At 35.8% G+C, this 17,625-nt stretch overlaps 1 protein-coding gene across 3 annotated transcripts in view; it reads left to right on the top strand.

Annotated features, from left to right (window-relative positions):
• Nucleotides 1-17,625, top strand: part of CWF19L2 (CWF19 like cell cycle control factor 2) — a 193,507-nt gene that overhangs the window by 89,972 nt on the left and 85,910 nt on the right. For all 3 annotated transcript variants that reach the window (XM_060160317.1, XM_060160319.1, XM_060160320.1), the window contains one exon: nucleotides 17,455-17,571. In XM_060160317.1, the coding sequence (XP_060016300.1) occupies nucleotides 17,455-17,571 (117 nt within the window). The remainder of the gene's footprint in view (nucleotides 1-17,454; nucleotides 17,572-17,625) is intronic.

A 17,625-nucleotide genomic window follows, 5' to 3' on the forward strand; every position in this document is an offset into this window, starting at 1 on the left:
CCAAAACAATGCTGTTTTGATTACTGTAGGTTTGTAGTATTTTCTGAAGTCTGGGAGGGTTATGCGTCTTGTTTTGTTCTTTCTCCTCAAGAATACTGTGACAGTTCTGGGGCTTTTATGGTTCCATATTAATTTTAGGATTATTTGTTCTCGTTCTCTGAAAACTTTCATGGGTAATTTGATAGGGATCACATTAAATATGTAGATTGCTTTGGGTAGTGTGGCCATTATACTAGTATTAATTCTTCCAATCCAAGAGTATGGGATATCTTTCCACTTCTTTGAATCAACTTCAATTTCCTTTAGTAATTTTTTAAAGTTCTTAGCATATAAATCTTTTCACATCCTTGATCAGGTTTATTACTAAGTCTTTTTTTTTGTTTTGTATTGATGTGATTTTAAGAGGAATTTTTTTTTTTACTTTCCCTTTATTTTATTGTTAGTGTAATGAAATAAAACAGATCTGCATATTAATTTTGTATCCTGCTACCTAGTTGAATTCATTTATCAGTTCTAGCAGTTTTTGTGTGAAGTCTTTTGAGTTTTCTGTATGCAGTACCGTCTTCATATAATGACAGTTTTATCTCTTCCCTTCCAATTTGGATGCCTTTCATTTCTTTTTCTTGTCTGATAGCTGTGGCTAGGACTTCCAATACTGTGTTGTATAGAAGCGGTGAGAGTTGGCATCCTTTTCTTGTTCCAAATTTTAGTGGCAGCGCTTTCAGCTTTTCACCTTTGAGTGTTATCGGCGGTGAGTTTTTCATAAATAGCTTTTATTATGTTGAGTTATGTTCCCTCTATACCCACTTTGATAAGAGTTTTTGTCATGAATGGATATTGAATTTTATCAGATGCTTCTTTTGCATCTATTAAGATGTGGTTTTTGTCTTTTTTTTGTGGTGGTGTGTCACATTGATTGATTTGTGTATGTTGAACCATTCTTGTTACCCTGGGGTGAATCCAGCTTGGTTGTGGTATATGATCTTTTTTATATGATGTTGGATTTGGTTTGCTAGTATTTTGTTGAGAATTTTTGCATCTGTATTCATCAAAGATATCGGCCTGTAATTTTCTTTTTTGGTAGTATCTTTGTCTGGTTTTGGTTATTAGGGTGATCGTGGCTTCATAGAATGACTTTGGGAGTGTTTCTTCCCTTCAGTCTTTTGGAAGAATTTGAGAAAAATCAGTATATAAATTCTTATTTGTATACCTGGTAGAATTCCATCAGTCTGTTCAAATTATCTATTTCTTCTTGATTCAGTTTTGTTGGGCCCCTTGTTTCTAGAAACTTGTCCATTTCTTCTAGGTTGTCCAATTTGTTGGCATATAATTGTTCATAGTATTTCCTTATTTTTTTTGTATTTCTGCAATATCAGTTGTTATTTCTCCTCTTTTATTTATTTTTTTGCTTTTTTGTGTCCTCTCTCTTTTCTTAAAGATCATGGCCAGAGATTTGTTGATTTTTGTATATCCTTTCAAAGAACCAGCTCTTGGTTTTATTGATTTTTTTTCTACTTTTTAAAAAATCTCTATTTTTTTAATTTCCTCTCTGACCTTTATTATTTCCTTCTTTCTGCTGACTTTAGGTATTGTTTTTTGTCTAATTCTTCTATGTGATAAGTTAGGCTGTTTATTTGAGATTTTTCTTGTTTTTTGAGGAAGGCCTTTATTGCTGTGAACGTCTCTCTAAGAAATGCTTTTGCTGCATCCCACTGATTTTCTATGGTTGTGTTTTTATTGTCATTTATCTCAAGGTGTTTTTTAATTTCCTCTTGATTTCGTCATTGACCCATTGGTTTTTAAGTAGTATGTTGTTTAGTCTCCATGTAATTCTTTTTTTCCCATTTCTCATTGTGTGTTTGATTTCTAGTTTCATGCCATTGTGGTCAGAAAAGGTGCTTGAAATAATTTCTGTCCTCTTAAATTTGTAGAGGCTTATTTTGTGACCTAGTTGATGGTCAATTCTAGAAAATGGTCCTTGCACACTTGAATTATTTTGGTTTTTTGGATATAACGTCCTGAAAATATAAATTAGGTTTAGCTGTTCTGTTGTATCATTTAGGATCTCTGTTGCCTTATTGAATTTCTATGTGGAAGATCTGTCCAGTGATTTGAGTTGTGTATTAAATTCTAATGCTATTTTTGTATTCCTGTCTGTTTCTCCCTTTATGTCTGTTAGTATTTATGTCTTTGGGTGCTCTTGTATTGGGTGCATATATATTAACGAGTGTAATGTCCTCTTCTTGTACTGATCCTTTTATCATTACGCAGTGTCCTACTTTATGTCTCTTTATGGCCATTGTTTTAAAGTTGATTTTGTCTGATAAGAATATTGCTACCTCCACTTTCCTGCCATTATGTTTGCATGAAATATCTGTCTCCATCCCATCACATTCAGTCTATGTGTGTCCTTTGCCCTAAAGTTGGTTTCTTTTTACAGTAACCTGCATTTCTATTGACAGCTTTTCTTAATTCCTTCAGTATTTTTATTACCTCCTTTTTGAACTCAGAGTCTATTATATTTAAGTGGTATGTTCCATTGTTTGTTCTTTCAGGGGAATTCTCTTATCTTTTAATTGGGATTGGTTCTCCTGCTTCTTCATTTTACTTATATTTCTCTTACTCTATGAGTTTAGGAAAAACAGTTATGTAGTGTGGTCTTCGAGGACTATTTTTATGTGGTAGCATTCCTCTGTAGGCTGTGTGAGTTTAATATTTTTGGTGCAAGGTCTGTTATTAGTATGGATGCTTGTCACTTATTTCCTCAGTGTGTGCTGGCCATTAGCCCCTTGTTAGGGGGTGTGGCTGCTGTTGTGGTGATCAGAGAGAGCCTGCAGTAGATATTTTCGGGGCCTCCTCTTTTCTCTGTGGTTGTCACAGCCCTGTCAGGAGCAGGGTCTTTGCTCTCCAGATGTTGGAGTAGGAGCCCCCAGGTCCATTTCTCAACTGCACTGTGAGGTAGGGGGGACTGGAACATTCCTTCTGGGAAAGTAGCCACTGAGTATTCCTTCGTCAGAGCTGTCCACTCAGGAGTGGGCTCTGTGGTGTCACCTGTCACCCATTGTGCAGGCTCACAAAGCACACTGTTGTTGGCACTGCCCTTGTCCCTGCCTCAGCTGTAGGAATGCATGCAATCAGCCCTGGTGTCCCTCAGGTGCTGTGTTCACAAAGCCAACAGTGCAGATCCATAGGCACAGATCTACTGAAGTCAGGTACTAGAACTGCAGTAGCGGTGCACCTGGACCTGCTGTGGGAGCTATGGAAGCAGCCCAGACCCCAGTCCTGCCTCCTTGTGCATTCACCTGTAAAACCCACGGCTGCTAACACCAGACATGCACACCCATAGTCCACTCGGATGTCTGGCAGGCACTGAGTTCACAGAGGGCCTGGTGGCTACATTGTAAATCTGCAGATCACACAGCAGTGAGGAGAGGGCTCAGATTTCAACCCTGTTTCCTAAATCGTGTGGCCCCTGGGTATGGGCTCTGATTTCAGCCCTGCCTCTGCATGTAGGCAACTTGCTGGAACTTGTGCATTCTCAGAGCTTCTAGAGGAGGTGCCAGGCCTGCTTTGAGTATGCCAAGAAAGAGGCTTCTATGGTGGGCCCTGCCCCTCTCTTCACAAATCCATTAACAGTGGCACTTCACTTCTATAGTGGGCCCAGGCTTCTTCCACATATAACCCCCCAGTTGAAGCCCATACCACTCTTCAGTCCCTTTAGGCTGTCTTTGCTCAGCTACCCCTAGTCCTCTCCCCTGGTGTGTCCTCTGAAGCCCGAGTTTTAGCACCCTGCCCCTATGTGCACTAGCAAAGGCATGTCTCAGACTGGGCAATGCAGTGAGGTGGCATGGACCATCTGTGCTGGTTCATCTCTCTCTGTCTGCCTTCCACATACCAGCTGCTTCACTCTCCTCTGAGCCTCTGAAGCTCCCTTTCTGTCCTGGCTGATCACCCTACCTGTGAGGGGGCTTTCCAGGGTGCAGAAACCTTTCCTGTTTCATAGCTCCCTCCTGGGGCACAGGTCCCGTCCAGATTCCTTTTCTTATTTCTTTCATCCTACTCAGTTATGTGATAATCTTTCTTGCAATTTTGGATGTCTGGGATCTTCTGCCAGCTTTCAGCAGGTACACTGCATGAATTGTTCCACATGTGGATGTAGTTTTGATGTATTAGTGAGAGTAGATGAGCTCCATGTCCTTTATTCCCCCATCTTGATTGGAGCCCTCCCCATAGTTTTCTATTGTAAATCTTAAAAATGGCCCATGAACTTTGAAATCCTCTAGACTGGCCTTTCCAGTACTGTAGATTCCTTATTTAAACAACTCAGCTATATAGTATTTCCATCTAACTTGTGCATGGACTATGAGTGATGAGAGCCATTGAGTTTTGGAAGATTGCAGTTCTATATCAGGACAAATCTAGTCCTAATTCTTTAATGTATTAGATTCTGATCTGCCCTTCTATAATTTCTACCTTGTTAATAATCCTTCAATGGAGTTACATCATGGGTCATTAAACCTAATGGAATTCAGCCCTATACTTTTTTTCTTTTTAATAGTACAGGAAATTCAGCTCATTTGCAGTAAACAATTAAATAGCCGCTCTATAATGATGCAGTATCTTTTAAGTTTTGTTTGCATTGCTGGCAAAGAAGGGAAGTACATTATTATACTCCCTTGAGTGGGGAGGGTTGAGTGGGGCACTTGAGTGGGGAGGGTTACATAGTCATTCTCTGGAAAGAAATTGAGGAATTAACTGAGGGCCTTAAAAGGCCATAGAAAAACATTAACTAATAGTTAATTAGTTAATGGCATTTTGTACATAAAGCTAGGTACTTGACTGGTGATTTAAAGTATTTCAAATAGCATTTTCACTATTATTGATTATTGACTTTTAACACTGTCAATCTGATTCTTATTGTGAGCTTACTATTACATAATGCGGTAATTTTCAGACTATGTGTATGCCAGACTGTTGTTTTTTCTTTTAATTTTTATTGGAGTATAGTTGATTTACAATGTTGTGTTAGTTTCAGGTGTACAGCAAAGTGATTCAGTTATACATACACATATCCACTTTTTTTTTTTAGATTCCTTTCCTCTATTGGCCATTACACAGTATTGAATAGACTTCCCTGTGCTATACAGCAGGTTCTTACGAGTTATCTATCTTATATATAATACTGTGTATATGTTAATTCCAACCTGCTAATTTATTCCTCCCTCCCCACCTTTCCCCTCAGTAATCATAGGTTTCTTTTCTACATACGTGATTCTACTTATGTTTTGTAAATAAGTTCATTTGTAACTTTTTTTTTTTTTTAGATTTCACAAATAAGTGATATCGTATGGTTCTGTCTGACTTCACTCAGTGTGACAATCTCTAGGTCCATCCATTTTGCTGTAAATGGCATTATTTTGTTCTTTTTTATTGCTGAGTAGTACTCCATTGTATATATGTACCACATGTTCTTTATCCATTCCTCTGTTGATGGACATTTAGGTTGCTTTCATGTCTTGGCAACTGTAAATACTGCTTCAGTGAACATTGGGGTGCATGTATCTTTTTGAATTATGGTTTTCATTGGGTATATGCCCAGGAGTGGGATTGCTGGGTCATATGGTAGTTCTATTTTTAGTTTTATAAGGAACCTCCATACTGTTTTCCATAGTGGCTGCACCAGTTTACATTCTCACCAACAGTGTAGGAGGATTCCCTTTTCTCCACAGCCTCTGCAGCATTTATTGTTTGTAGATTTTTTGATGATGGCCATCTGACCAGTGTGAGGTGATAACTCATTGGAGTTTTGATTTGCATTTCTCGAATAATAATGATGCTGAGCATCTTTTTATGTGCTTTTTGGCCATCTGTATGTCTTCTTTGGGGAAATGTCTATTTAGATATTCTGCCCATTTTTTGATTGGGTTATTTGTTTTTCTGATATTGAGCTGCATGAGCTATTTGTATATTTTGGAGATTAATCGTTGTTTGCAAATATTTTGTCCCATTCTGAGGTTTATCTTTTCATCTTGTTTATGGTTTCTTCTGCTTTTCAAAGGCTTTCAAGTTTAATTAGATCCCATTTGTTTAATTTAGTTTTTATTGCATTAGTCTAGGAGGTGGGTCAAAAAAATATTGCTGTGATTTATGTCAAAGAGTGTTTTCCCTGTTTTCCTCAAAGAGTTATATAGTGTCTGACCTTACATTTATGTCTTTAATCCATTTTGAGTTTATTCTTGTGTATGATGGTAGAGAATGTTGTAATTTCCTTCTTTTACATGTAGTTGTCCAGTTTTCCTAGCACCACTTATTGAAGAGACTGTCTTTTTTCCATTATGTATTGTTGCCTCCTTTTTCATAGTTTAGGTGTCCATAGGTATGGGTTTATCTCTGGGCTTTCTATCCTGTTGCACTGAATGGTATTTCTCTTTTTGTGCCAGTGCTATACTGTCTTGATTAATGTGCCTTTGTATGATAGTCTGAAGTCAGGGAACCTGATTCCTCCAGCTCCATTTTTCTTTGTCAAGATTGCTTTGGCTATTTAGGGCCTTTTGTGTTTCCATACAAATTGTAAAATTTTTTGTTCTAATTCTGTGAAAAATGCTATTGGTAATTTGATAGGGATTGCATTGAATGTGTAGATTACTTTGGGCTGTACAGTCATTTTGGCAATATTGATTCTTCCAATCCAAGAACATGGTATATCTCTCCATCTGTTTGTGTCATCTTTGATTTCTTTCATCAGTGTCTTATAGTTTTATGAGTACAGGTCTTTGCCTTCTTAGGTAGGTTTATTTCTAGGTATTTTATTCATTTTAATGCAGTGGGATATGGAATTGTTTCTTTAATTTCTCTTTCTGATCTTTCGTTGTGTGTATAGGAATGCAAGAGATTTCTGTGTATTATTTTGTATTCTGCAACTTTACCAGATTCATTGATGAGCTCCAGTAGTTTTCTGGTAGCATCTTTAGGATTTTGTATATAGAAGTACCATGTCATCTGCAAACAGTGACAGTTTTACTTCTTTTTTTCCGATTTGGATTCCTTTTATTTCTTTAATTTCTCTGATTGCCATGGCTAGTACTTCCAAAACTATGTTGAATAAAAGTGGCAAGAGTTGACATCCTTGTCTTTTTCCTAATCTTAGAGGAAATGCTTTTAGTTTTTCATCATTGAGAATGATGTTTGCTGTGGGTTTGTTGTATATGGCCTTTATTATTTTGAGGGAGGTTCCTTCTATGCCCACTTTCTGGATAGTTTTTATAAATGGATGTTGAATTTTGTCAAAAGCTATTCCTGCATCTATTGAGATAATAACATGGCTTTTATTCTTCAATTTGTTAATATGGTGTATCACATTAATTGACTTGCATATACTGAAGAATCCTTGCATCCTTGGGACAAATCCTACTCGATTTGTGTATGATCCTTTTAATGTGTTGTTGGATTCTGTTTGGTAGTATTTTGTTGAGTATTTTTGTGTCTATATTCATCAGTGATATTGGTCTTTAATTTGCTTATTTTGTGATATCTTTGTTTGATTTTGGTATCAGGGTGATGGTAGCCTCTTAGAATGAGTTTTGGAGTGTTCCTTCCTCTGCAGTTTTTTGGAAGAGTTTGAGAAGGATAGGTGTCAGCTCTTCTCCAAATATTTGGTAGAATTTGCCTGTGAAGCCATTTGGTCCTGGACCTCTGTTGGAAGATTTTTAATCACAGTTTCAATTCCATCACTTGTCATTGGTCTGTTTATATTTTCTATTTCTTCCTGGTTTAGTCTGTAAGGTTGTGCTTTCTAAGAATTTGTCTATTTATTCCAGGTTGTCCATTTTATTTTATTGGTGTTGTAGTAGTTGCTTGTTGTAGTGTCTTACCATACTTTGTATTTCTGTGGTGTCAGTGTTACTTCTCCTTTTTCATTTCTAATTTTATTGATTTGAGTCTTGTCCTGTTCTTTATTGAAGAGACTGCTTAAAGGTTTATCAATTTTTTTATCTTCTCAAAGAACCAGCTTTTAGTTTTATTGATCTTTGGTGTTGTTTTCTTCATTTCTATTGCATTTATTTCTGTTCTGATTTTATAGCTTCTTTCCTTCTACTAACTTCGTGTTTTGTTTTTCTTTCTCTATTTGCTTTAGATATAAGGTTCAGTTGTATATTTGAGATTTTCCTTGTTTCTTGAGGTAAGATTGTATTGCTATAAGCTTCCCTGTTAACACTGCTATTGCTGTATCCCACAGGTTTTGGGGCATTGTTTTCATTGTCACATGTTTCTAGGTATTTTTTGATTTCCTCTTTGAATTCTTCAGTGATTCATTGGTTATTTAGTAGCATACTGTTTAGCCTCCATGTGTTTGTGCTTTTTACAGTTTTTTCATGTAATTGATTTCTTATCTCATAGTGTTATGGGAGGAAAACGTGCTTGATATGATTCCTTTTCTTAAATTTACCATGGCTTGATTTGTGACCCAAGATGTGATTTATCCTGGATTATGTTCCATGTGCACTGGAGAAGAAAGTGTATTCTGCTGCTTTCGAATGGAATGTCCTATAAGTATCAATTAAGTTTATCTGGTCTAATGTGTTATTTAAGGGTGTGTTTCCTTATTAGTTTTCTGTCTGGATGATCTGTCCATTGGTGTCAGTGGAGCATTAGAGGACCCCCACTATTATTGTTAGTGCTGATTTTCCCTTTTATGGCCATTAACATTTTGCTTATGTATTGAGGTGCTCCTATGTTGGGTTCATAAAAGTTTACAATTGTTATATATTCTTGGATTTATCCCTTAATCATTATGTAGTTTCCTTCCTTGTCTCTTGTAACAGTCTTTATTTTGTAGTCTGTTTTGTCTGATATGAGTATTGCTACTCCAGCTTTCTTTTGATTTCCATTTGCATGGAATATCTTTTTTCATCCCCTCACTTTCATTCTGAATGTGTCTCTAGGGCTGGAGTGGGTCTCTTGTAGACAGCATATATAAGGGTCATGTTTTTGTATCCATTCAACCAGTCTGTGTCTTTTAGTTGGAGCATTTAATATGTTTACATTTAAGATAATTATCAATATTTATGTTATTATTACCATTTTGTTAATTGTTTTGGGTTTGTTTTTGTAGATCTTTTTTTCCCTTCCTCTTTTGTTCTCTTCCCTTTTGTTTCTTGCCTAGAATAGCATTTGTTGTTCCTTTAACATGTGTTGTAAAGCTGGTTTGGTGGTGCTGAATTCTCTTAGTTTTTGCTTGTCTGTAAAGCTTTTGATTTCTCCATCAAATCTGAATGAGAGCCTTGCTGTGTAGAATAGTCTTTGTTGTTCCCTTTCATCATTTTCAATATATCCTGCTACTCCCTTGTGTCCTGCAGAGTTTCTGCTGAAAAATCAGCTGATAACCTTAAATTCCCCTGTGTGTTATTTGTTGCTTTTTCATTGCAGCTTTTAATATTTTTTCTTTGTATTTAATTTTTGTTAGTTTGGTTAGTATGTGTCTCAGCCTGTTCCTCCTTTGGTTTATCCTGTATGGGATTCTGCATTTCCTGGACTTGGATGAGTAAGTATTTCCTTTCCCATGGAGGGAAGTTTTTGACTATGATCTCTTCAAATATTTTCTCAGGCCCTTTCTGTTTTTCTTCTTCTTTTGGAATCCTTATAATTCGAATGTTGTTTCATTTAATGTTGTCGCAGAAGTCTCTGAGACTGATCTCATTTCATTTGTTTTTTTTCATTCTCTTCTAAGGCAGTGATTTCCACCATTTTGTCTTCCAGGTCCCTTATCCTTTCTTTTGCCTCAGTTACTTGGCTTTTGATTCCTTCAAATGTATTTTTCATTTCAGTTATTGTCTTTTTCATCTGTTTGTTCTTTATTTCTTGTGGGTTTTTGTTAGACTTGTATCTTCTCAACCCATGTCTCTATTCTTTTTCTGAGATTTTTGGGTCATCTTTAGTATCATTACTCAGAAATCTGTTTCAGGTAGATTGCTTACCTCCTTTTAATTTAGTTGTTCTTGTAGGTTTTTATCTTGCTCCTTCATCTGCAATATAAGAGAGTAAGTAGATACCCTTTAAAATATGGCTTTATTAATTAATGCTAATTGATTAATTGAAAAAAAAGTACTGATAATAATCACTTCGTATTGTGTGTGAATGTAAGATCAGTAATTTGTATGCACTTTTTTATTTCATTTCAACAGAGGAACTAAACCTCTATTAAATGGAATTGAAATGCATTTTAAATAATTAATTCTGATTGGAGAAGTAACCTGAAATGTGAATAATTTGCTTGGTCTTGTTTCAGATCAGTTTTTAATGAAGTAGTTATCTAATATTCTTTATGCGATTCTTTATTAAAATGCTTTCAATAAAATTCTGTTTTCATTATAGAATACAGTTTTCTTTATTCTATATGGTACCAGTTGTCTATTTGACTAAAGGTTCATAGGAAGAAGATTATGTATTGAAAGTAAGTGGGATATAACTTCTTCTTAAGAGTCAGAGAAGTGAAAAATATTTGAGGGCTCTTAATGGAACAAATAGAAGTTGTGTGGAATATCATTGTAGTAGCTAACTTAGCAAGTTCATTTTGTCATCTAATTGCTTTCAAGTTTAGTAGGATATTTATTTTTTTTATACTTTAACCATATATAATTTTATATATCAGTATAAATCACTAAAGGTATGAAGGGGACAGAATGTGGAATCTCAGCCCCTTCCTGCTAAGTCAGAATTTGCATTCTTTATTTTTTTTTATTTTTAATTTTTATTGCAGCATAGTTAATTTAAAATGTTGTGTTAGTTTCATGTGTACAGCAAAGTGATTCAGTTATACATATACATGTATCTCTTCTTTTTCAAATTCATTTCCCTATTAGGTTATTACATTATATTTAGAAGAGTTCCATACGCTATATAGTAGGTTCTTCGTGGTTATCTGTTTTAAATATAGTAGTGTGTACATGTTAATATAGTAGTGTGTACATGTCAATCACAAACTCGCAATCTGTCCCCACCCATCCCCTCTGGTAAGCATAAGTTTGTTCTCTAAGTCTGTGAGTCTGTTGATGTTTTGTAAGTAAGTTCATTTGTATCATTTTTTATTATAGATTCCACATATAAATGATATCATATGATATTTGTCTTTCTCTGTCTCAGTTACTTAGGTATCATAGTCTCCAGGTCCATCCATGTTGCTGCAATTGGCATTATTTCATTCTTTTTAATGGTTGAGTAATATTCCAATATATATATGTACCACATCTTCTTTATCCATTCCTCTGTCGATGGACATTTAGGTTGCTTCTATGTGTTGGCTACCATAAATAGTGCTTCAGTGAACATTGGGGTGCATGTATCTTTTTGAATTATGGTTTTCATTGGGTATATGTCCAGGAGTGGGATTGCTGGGTCATATGGTAGTTCTAATTTTAGTTATTTCAGGAACCTGCACACTGTTTTCCGTAGTGGCTGCACCAATTTACATTCCCACCAACAGTGTAGGAGGGTTCCCTTTTCTTCGCATCCTCTCCAGCATTTCTTATTTGTAGATTTTTTGATGATCGCCATTCTGACTGGTATGAGGTTATTTCTCTTTGTTTTGATTTGCATTTCTCTAATAATTAGTGATGTTGATCATCTTTTCATGTGTCTCTCAGCCCTCTGTATGTCTTTTTTTGAGGAATGTCTATTTAGGTCTCCTGTTCATTTTTTGATTGGATTGTTTGTTTTTTTGATATTGAACTGCATGGCTGTTTGTCAGTTTTGGAGACTATTCCTTTGTTGGTCTCACTGATTGCAAATATTTTCTCCCATTCTGTGGGTTGTCTTTTCGTTTTGTTCATGGTTTCCTTTGCTGCTGTTTAAAAGCTTTTAAGTTTAATTTGATCTCATTTGTTTATTTTTGTTTGTATTTCCATTACTCTAGGAAACAGCCTCGGAAAGATAGTACCTTGATTTATGTCAAAGAATGTTCTGCCTGTGTTTTCCTCTAAGAGTTTTATATTATCTGGTTTTATATGTATGTCTTTAAAGCATTTTGATTTTTTTTCAATAGTAGCTGTCCAGTTTTTTCAGCAATATTTATTGAAGAGATTGTCTTTCCTCCATTGTATAGTAGTGCCTCCTTTGTTAGATTAATTGACCATAGGTATGTGGGTTTATTCTGGGCTTTCTATCCTCTTCCATTGATCTATATTTCTGTTTTTTATGGTAATACCATATTGTTTTGATGACTATAGCTTTGTAGTGTAGTCTGAAGTCAGGGAGCTTGATTCTGCCAGCTCTGTTTTTCCTTCTTAAGATTGCTTTGGCTATTCAGGGTCATTTTTGTCTCTATCCAAATTGAAGAGTTTTTGTTTTAGTTCTAAAAAAAAGCCATTGGTAATTTGATAGGAATTGCATTGAATCTGTAGATGGCCTTGGGTAGTATTGTCATTTTGACAATATTGATTCTTACAATCCAGGAATATGGTATGTCTTTCCATCTGTTTGTGTCATCTTTGATTTTCTTTTATCATCGTCTTATAGTTTTCAAAGTACTGGTGTTTTTTCTCATTAGGTAGGTTTATTTTTAGATATTTTATTCTTTTTGATATGATGGTAAAAAGCATTGATTCTTTACTTTGTTTTTCTGATCTTTCATTGTTAGTGTATAGAGGTACAAAAATTTCTGTGTATTCTTTTTTTATCCAGCAACTTTACTGAATTCATTGATGAGCTCTAGTAGTTTTCTGTTATTTATCTGTTGGATATTCTATCTGTAGTATCATGTCATCTGCAAACAGTGACAGTTTTACTTCATCTTTTCCAATTTATATTCTCTTTATTTCTTTTGCTTCTCAGAATGCCATGGCTAGGATTTCCAAAGCTATGTTGAATAAAAGGGGTGAAAGTGGACATCCTTGTCTTGTTCCTGATCTTAGAGGAAATGCTTTCAGCTTTTCACTCTTCAGTATGATGTTGGCTGTAGGTTTGTCATAAATTGCTTTTATTATGTTGAGGTATGTTACCTCTGTAACCACTTTCTGGAGAATTGTTATCATAAATAGGTGTTGAATTTTGCCAAAACCTTTTCCTGCATCTATTGAGAAGATCATACATTTTTTATTCTTTAATTTGCCAATGTGAGGTATCACACTGTTTGATTTGTAAATATTGAAAAATTCTTACAACACTGATCATGGTATATGATCCTTTTACTGCATTATTGGATTCGGTTTGCTAGTATTTTGTTTGAGGATTTTTGTGCCTTTGTTCATGAGCCATATTGGCCTGAAATTTTCTTATTTGTGGTATCTTAGTGTTGTTTGGTATCAGGGTTATGGTGGCCTCATAGAATTAGTTTGGGACTATTTCTTGTGCAGTTTTTTGGAATAGTTTGAGAAGGATAGATGTTAACTCTTCTCTAAATATTTGATAGAATTCTCCTGTGAAGTGGTCCTGGACTTTTTTGGAAGATTTTTTCATCATAATTTAAATTTCAGTACTTGTGATTGGTCTGTTCATATTTCCTGTTTCTTCCTGGTTCAGACTTGGGAGATTGTAACTTTCTAAGAATTTGTCTATTTCTTCTAGGTTGTCCATTTTATTGGCAGATAGTTGCTTGTATAATCAATTATGATCATTTGTAAAAGAGGTCATTTATAAAAGATCATTTGATCTCTTTTGATACTTTGTATTTCTGTGTTCTGTTGTAACTTCTCCTTTTTCATTTCTAATTTTATTGATTTGAGCCCTCTTCCTTTTTTTCTTGATGAGTCCGACTAAAGGTTTATCAATTTTGTTTATCCTTTCAAAGAACCAGCTTTTAGTTTCATTGATATTTTCTATTGTTTTCTTCATTTGTATTTCATTTATTTCTGCTCTGATCTTTACAGTTTCTTTTTTTCTACTAACTGTGTTTTGTTTGTTCTTCTTTCTCTAGTTGCTTTAGGTATAAGGTTAGGTTGTTTATTTGTGAGTTTTCTTGTTTCCTGAGGTAACATTGTATTGCTATAAACCTCCCTGTTAGAACTGGTTTTGCTGAATCCCATAGATTTTGGATCGTTGTGCTTTCATTTTCATTTATCTCTAGGTATTTTTTGGTTTCCTCTTTGACTTCTTCAGTGATCCATTGATTGTTTAATAGCATATTGTTTAGCCTCCATGTGTTTGTGCTTTTTACAGTTTTTCTTGTAATTGATTTCTAATCTCATAGCATTGTAGTCAGAAAAGATGCTTGATATGATTTCAGGTTTCATAAATTTACCAAGGCTCACTTTGTGATCTAGCATATTGTCAATCCTGGAGAATGCTTCATGTGCTCTTGAGAAAAAAGTGTATTCTGCTGCCTTTGGATGGAATGCTCTTTAAATATCAATTAAGTGTATCTAGTCTAATGTGTCATGTAAGGCTTGTGTTTCTTTATTGATCTGCTGTCTGGATGATCTGTTCATTGATGTAAGTGGGGTGATAAAGTCTCCCACTGTTGTTGAGTTAATGTCAGTTTTTCCTTTTATGGTTGCAAGTATTTGCCTTATATATTGGGGTGCTCCTGTGTTAGATGCATATATACTTACAGTTGTTATATCTTCCTGGAATGATCCCTTGATCATTATGTAGTGTTTTTTGTCTCCTTTAACAATCTTTATTTTAGTCTATTTTGTCTGATATGAGTATTGCTACTCCAACTTTATTTTGATTTCCATTTTCATGGAATACCTTTTTCCATCCTCTTAGTTTCAATCTGTATATGTCCCTAGATCTGAAGTGGGTCTCTTGTAGGCAGCATACATATGGGTCTTGTTTTTGTATCCGTTCAGCCAGTCTGTGTTTCTTGACTGGAGCATTTAATCCATTAACATTTAAGGTAATCATTGATATATGTGTTCCTATTGCCATTTTCTTAATTGATTCGGATTTGTTTTTGTAGGTCTTTTTTTTTTTTAACCATTCCTCTTTTGTTTTCTTCTCTTGTCATTTACTGAGTAACTTTATTGTTGTTTTTGGATTCCTTTTTCTTTTTTGTGAGTATATCTATTGTAGATTTTCATTTTGCAGTTACCTTGAGGATCTGATATAGCAGTCTGTATATAACAAGATTGTTTTATGTTGCTGGTCTTTTAATTTCAAATGCATTTCCAGTATCCGGCATTTGTGCTGTCCTCTTCTCACAATTGCTGGTTTTGATATCATATTTGTGTGCAGATGATTTCCTACCTTTACTTTATGTTTGCCTTTACTGGTGAGCTTTTTCATTCATAATTTTCTTGTTTCTATTAGTGGCCTTTTCTGCTTAGAGAATTTCCTTTAGCATTTGTTCAAAGGTATTCTGGTGTTGCTGAATTCTCTTAGCTTTTGCTTGTCTGTAATGCTTTTGATTTTTTTGCTGAAGCTGAAAGAGAGCCTTGCTGGATAGCGTATTTTTGTTTGTAGGTTCTTCTCTTTCATCGCTTTAAATATATAGTGCCAGTCCCCTCTGGCCTGCAGAGTTTCTGCTGAGAAACCAGCTGATAACCTTTTGGGCATTCCTTTGTATGTTAATTATTGCTTTTCCCTTGTTGCTTTTAACATTTTGTTCTTTGTATTTAATTTTTGTTAGTGTGATTATTGTGTGTCTCAGCATGCTCCTACTTGGCTTTATCTTGTCTGGGACTCTCTCCATCTCCTGGACTTGGGTTACTGTTTCCTTTCTCATGTTAGGGAAGTTTTCATGTATCATATCTTCAAATATTTTCTCAGGTCCTATCTCCCTGTCTTCTCCTTCTGGGACCCCTATAATAAGAATATTGCTGCATCTAATGTTACCCTAGAGGTCTCTCAGACTGTCGTCATTTCGTTTAATTTTTTTTTTTATTCTGTTCCCTGGCAGTGATTTCCACCATTCTGTCTTCCAGTTCACTTGTTTTTCTGCCTCATTTATTCTGCTGTTGATTCCTTCTAGTGTATTTTTCATTTCAGTTATTATATTATTCACCTCTGTTTGCTTTTTAGTTTTTCCAGGTCTTTAAAAAAAATTTCTTGTATTTTCTCACTCTGTGCCTTCATTGGTTTTCTGAGATCTTGGAGCATCTTCAGTATCATTTCTCTGAATTCTTTTTCCAGTAGATTGCCTGTCTCCCTTCACTTAGTTTTTCTTCTGGGGTTTTATCTTATTCCTTCATCTGTGACATATTCTTCTGTTGTCTCATCTTGTCTAACTTTCTGTGTTCGTGGTTCCCATCTACAGGCTGTAGCACTGTAATTCTTCTTGCTTCTGCTGTCTGACCTCTGCTAGATGAGTTTATCTTAGAGGCTTGTATACACCTCCTACTAGGAGTGACTTTTTCCTACCTGATGGTGGGTAGAGCTGGGTCTTGTCCATCTGCTGTGCTGGGTCATGCTCAGGAAGACTTTAAGCAGCCTGTCTTCTGATGGGTGGGGCTGTGTTTCTGCCCAGCTGGTTGTTTGGCCTGAGGTGTCCCAGCACTGGATCATACAGGCATTTGGATGGGGTTATGTCTGCGGGGGTGGGGGGGATGACATGGCAGCCTCCATGGGGGCTCACACTAATGAGTACTGGCCAGAGCTGCCCCTGCCGGCGTCTCTGTCCCCTCAGTGTGCCACAGCCATCCCCTGCCTTCACAGGAGACCCTTTAATACTAACAGGTAAGTCTGACCCAGTCTCTATGAGCTCGCTGTTTTGTTACCTGGGTCCCATTGCACATGAGACCCTGTCTGTGCCCTTTAAGAGTGGAGTTTCTGTTTTCCCCAGTACTGTGGAATTCCTCTGATCAAACCCCTCTGGCCTTCAAAGCCAGATTCTCTGGGGGCTCCTCCTCCTGTTGCCAGATCTGCAGGCTGGGAACCCTGACATGCGGCTAAGGACTTTCACTCCTGTGGGAGAACTTTGGTGGTATAATTATTTTCCAGCTTGTGGGTTGCCCACCCGGCAGTTATGGGATTTGATTTTATCACAGTTACACACCTCCTACCATCTCTTTGTGGCATCTTTTTTGTCTTTTTTGGTAGGTTTCAGCAGTGTTTTTGTCGATGGTTGTTCAGTTACTTGTGATTTTGGTGTTTCTATAACAAGGGTTGAGCCTATGTCCTTCTACTCTGCCATCTTGCAGGCAAGCCAGGATCTTTAAATTGAAGAAACATTCATTAAATATGACATCTGCTCCATACGTGATGGGCATTCTCATACAATGCCTGTTTGAATATTGGTGCTTTGTCATCTTTTAATATTGTTTAGAGGAAAACTATATTTGAAGTTTCCTTTTGTAATTATTTTAAAAAAGTAAATAAGCTTTAGATATTTTTCTTCAACTTTTCCATGAAAAGATTATGGTCACTTTACATTATAGTGGATAATGAAAGTCCATGAGGCTTAAGATAATCCGTAATATTATGTGAAAACTAGAATCATTTTTATGCTCTTTTGGCTATTAAACAAAAGGTTTCAAGACTCTTCTCAATAATTACAATTGTTATCTCTAAATCTTTCCACAGAATGAAGATCAGGAAGAAGTGATCCTTGTCAGAACAGATCATTCTGGAAGAGTCTGGCCTGTGAACACACCACGAAAACATCTGGAATCTAAAGGAGGAAGAAGGAAGAGACTGATTGTATGTTTAACATATGTCTTTTGTTTATTAATTCCTAATTCACTTTTTCCCTTT

This window comes from Lagenorhynchus albirostris, chromosome 9, assembly GCF_949774975.1.
Source record: "Lagenorhynchus albirostris chromosome 9, mLagAlb1.1, whole genome shotgun sequence".
NCBI lineage: Eukaryota > Metazoa > Chordata > Mammalia > Artiodactyla > Delphinidae > Lagenorhynchus > Lagenorhynchus albirostris.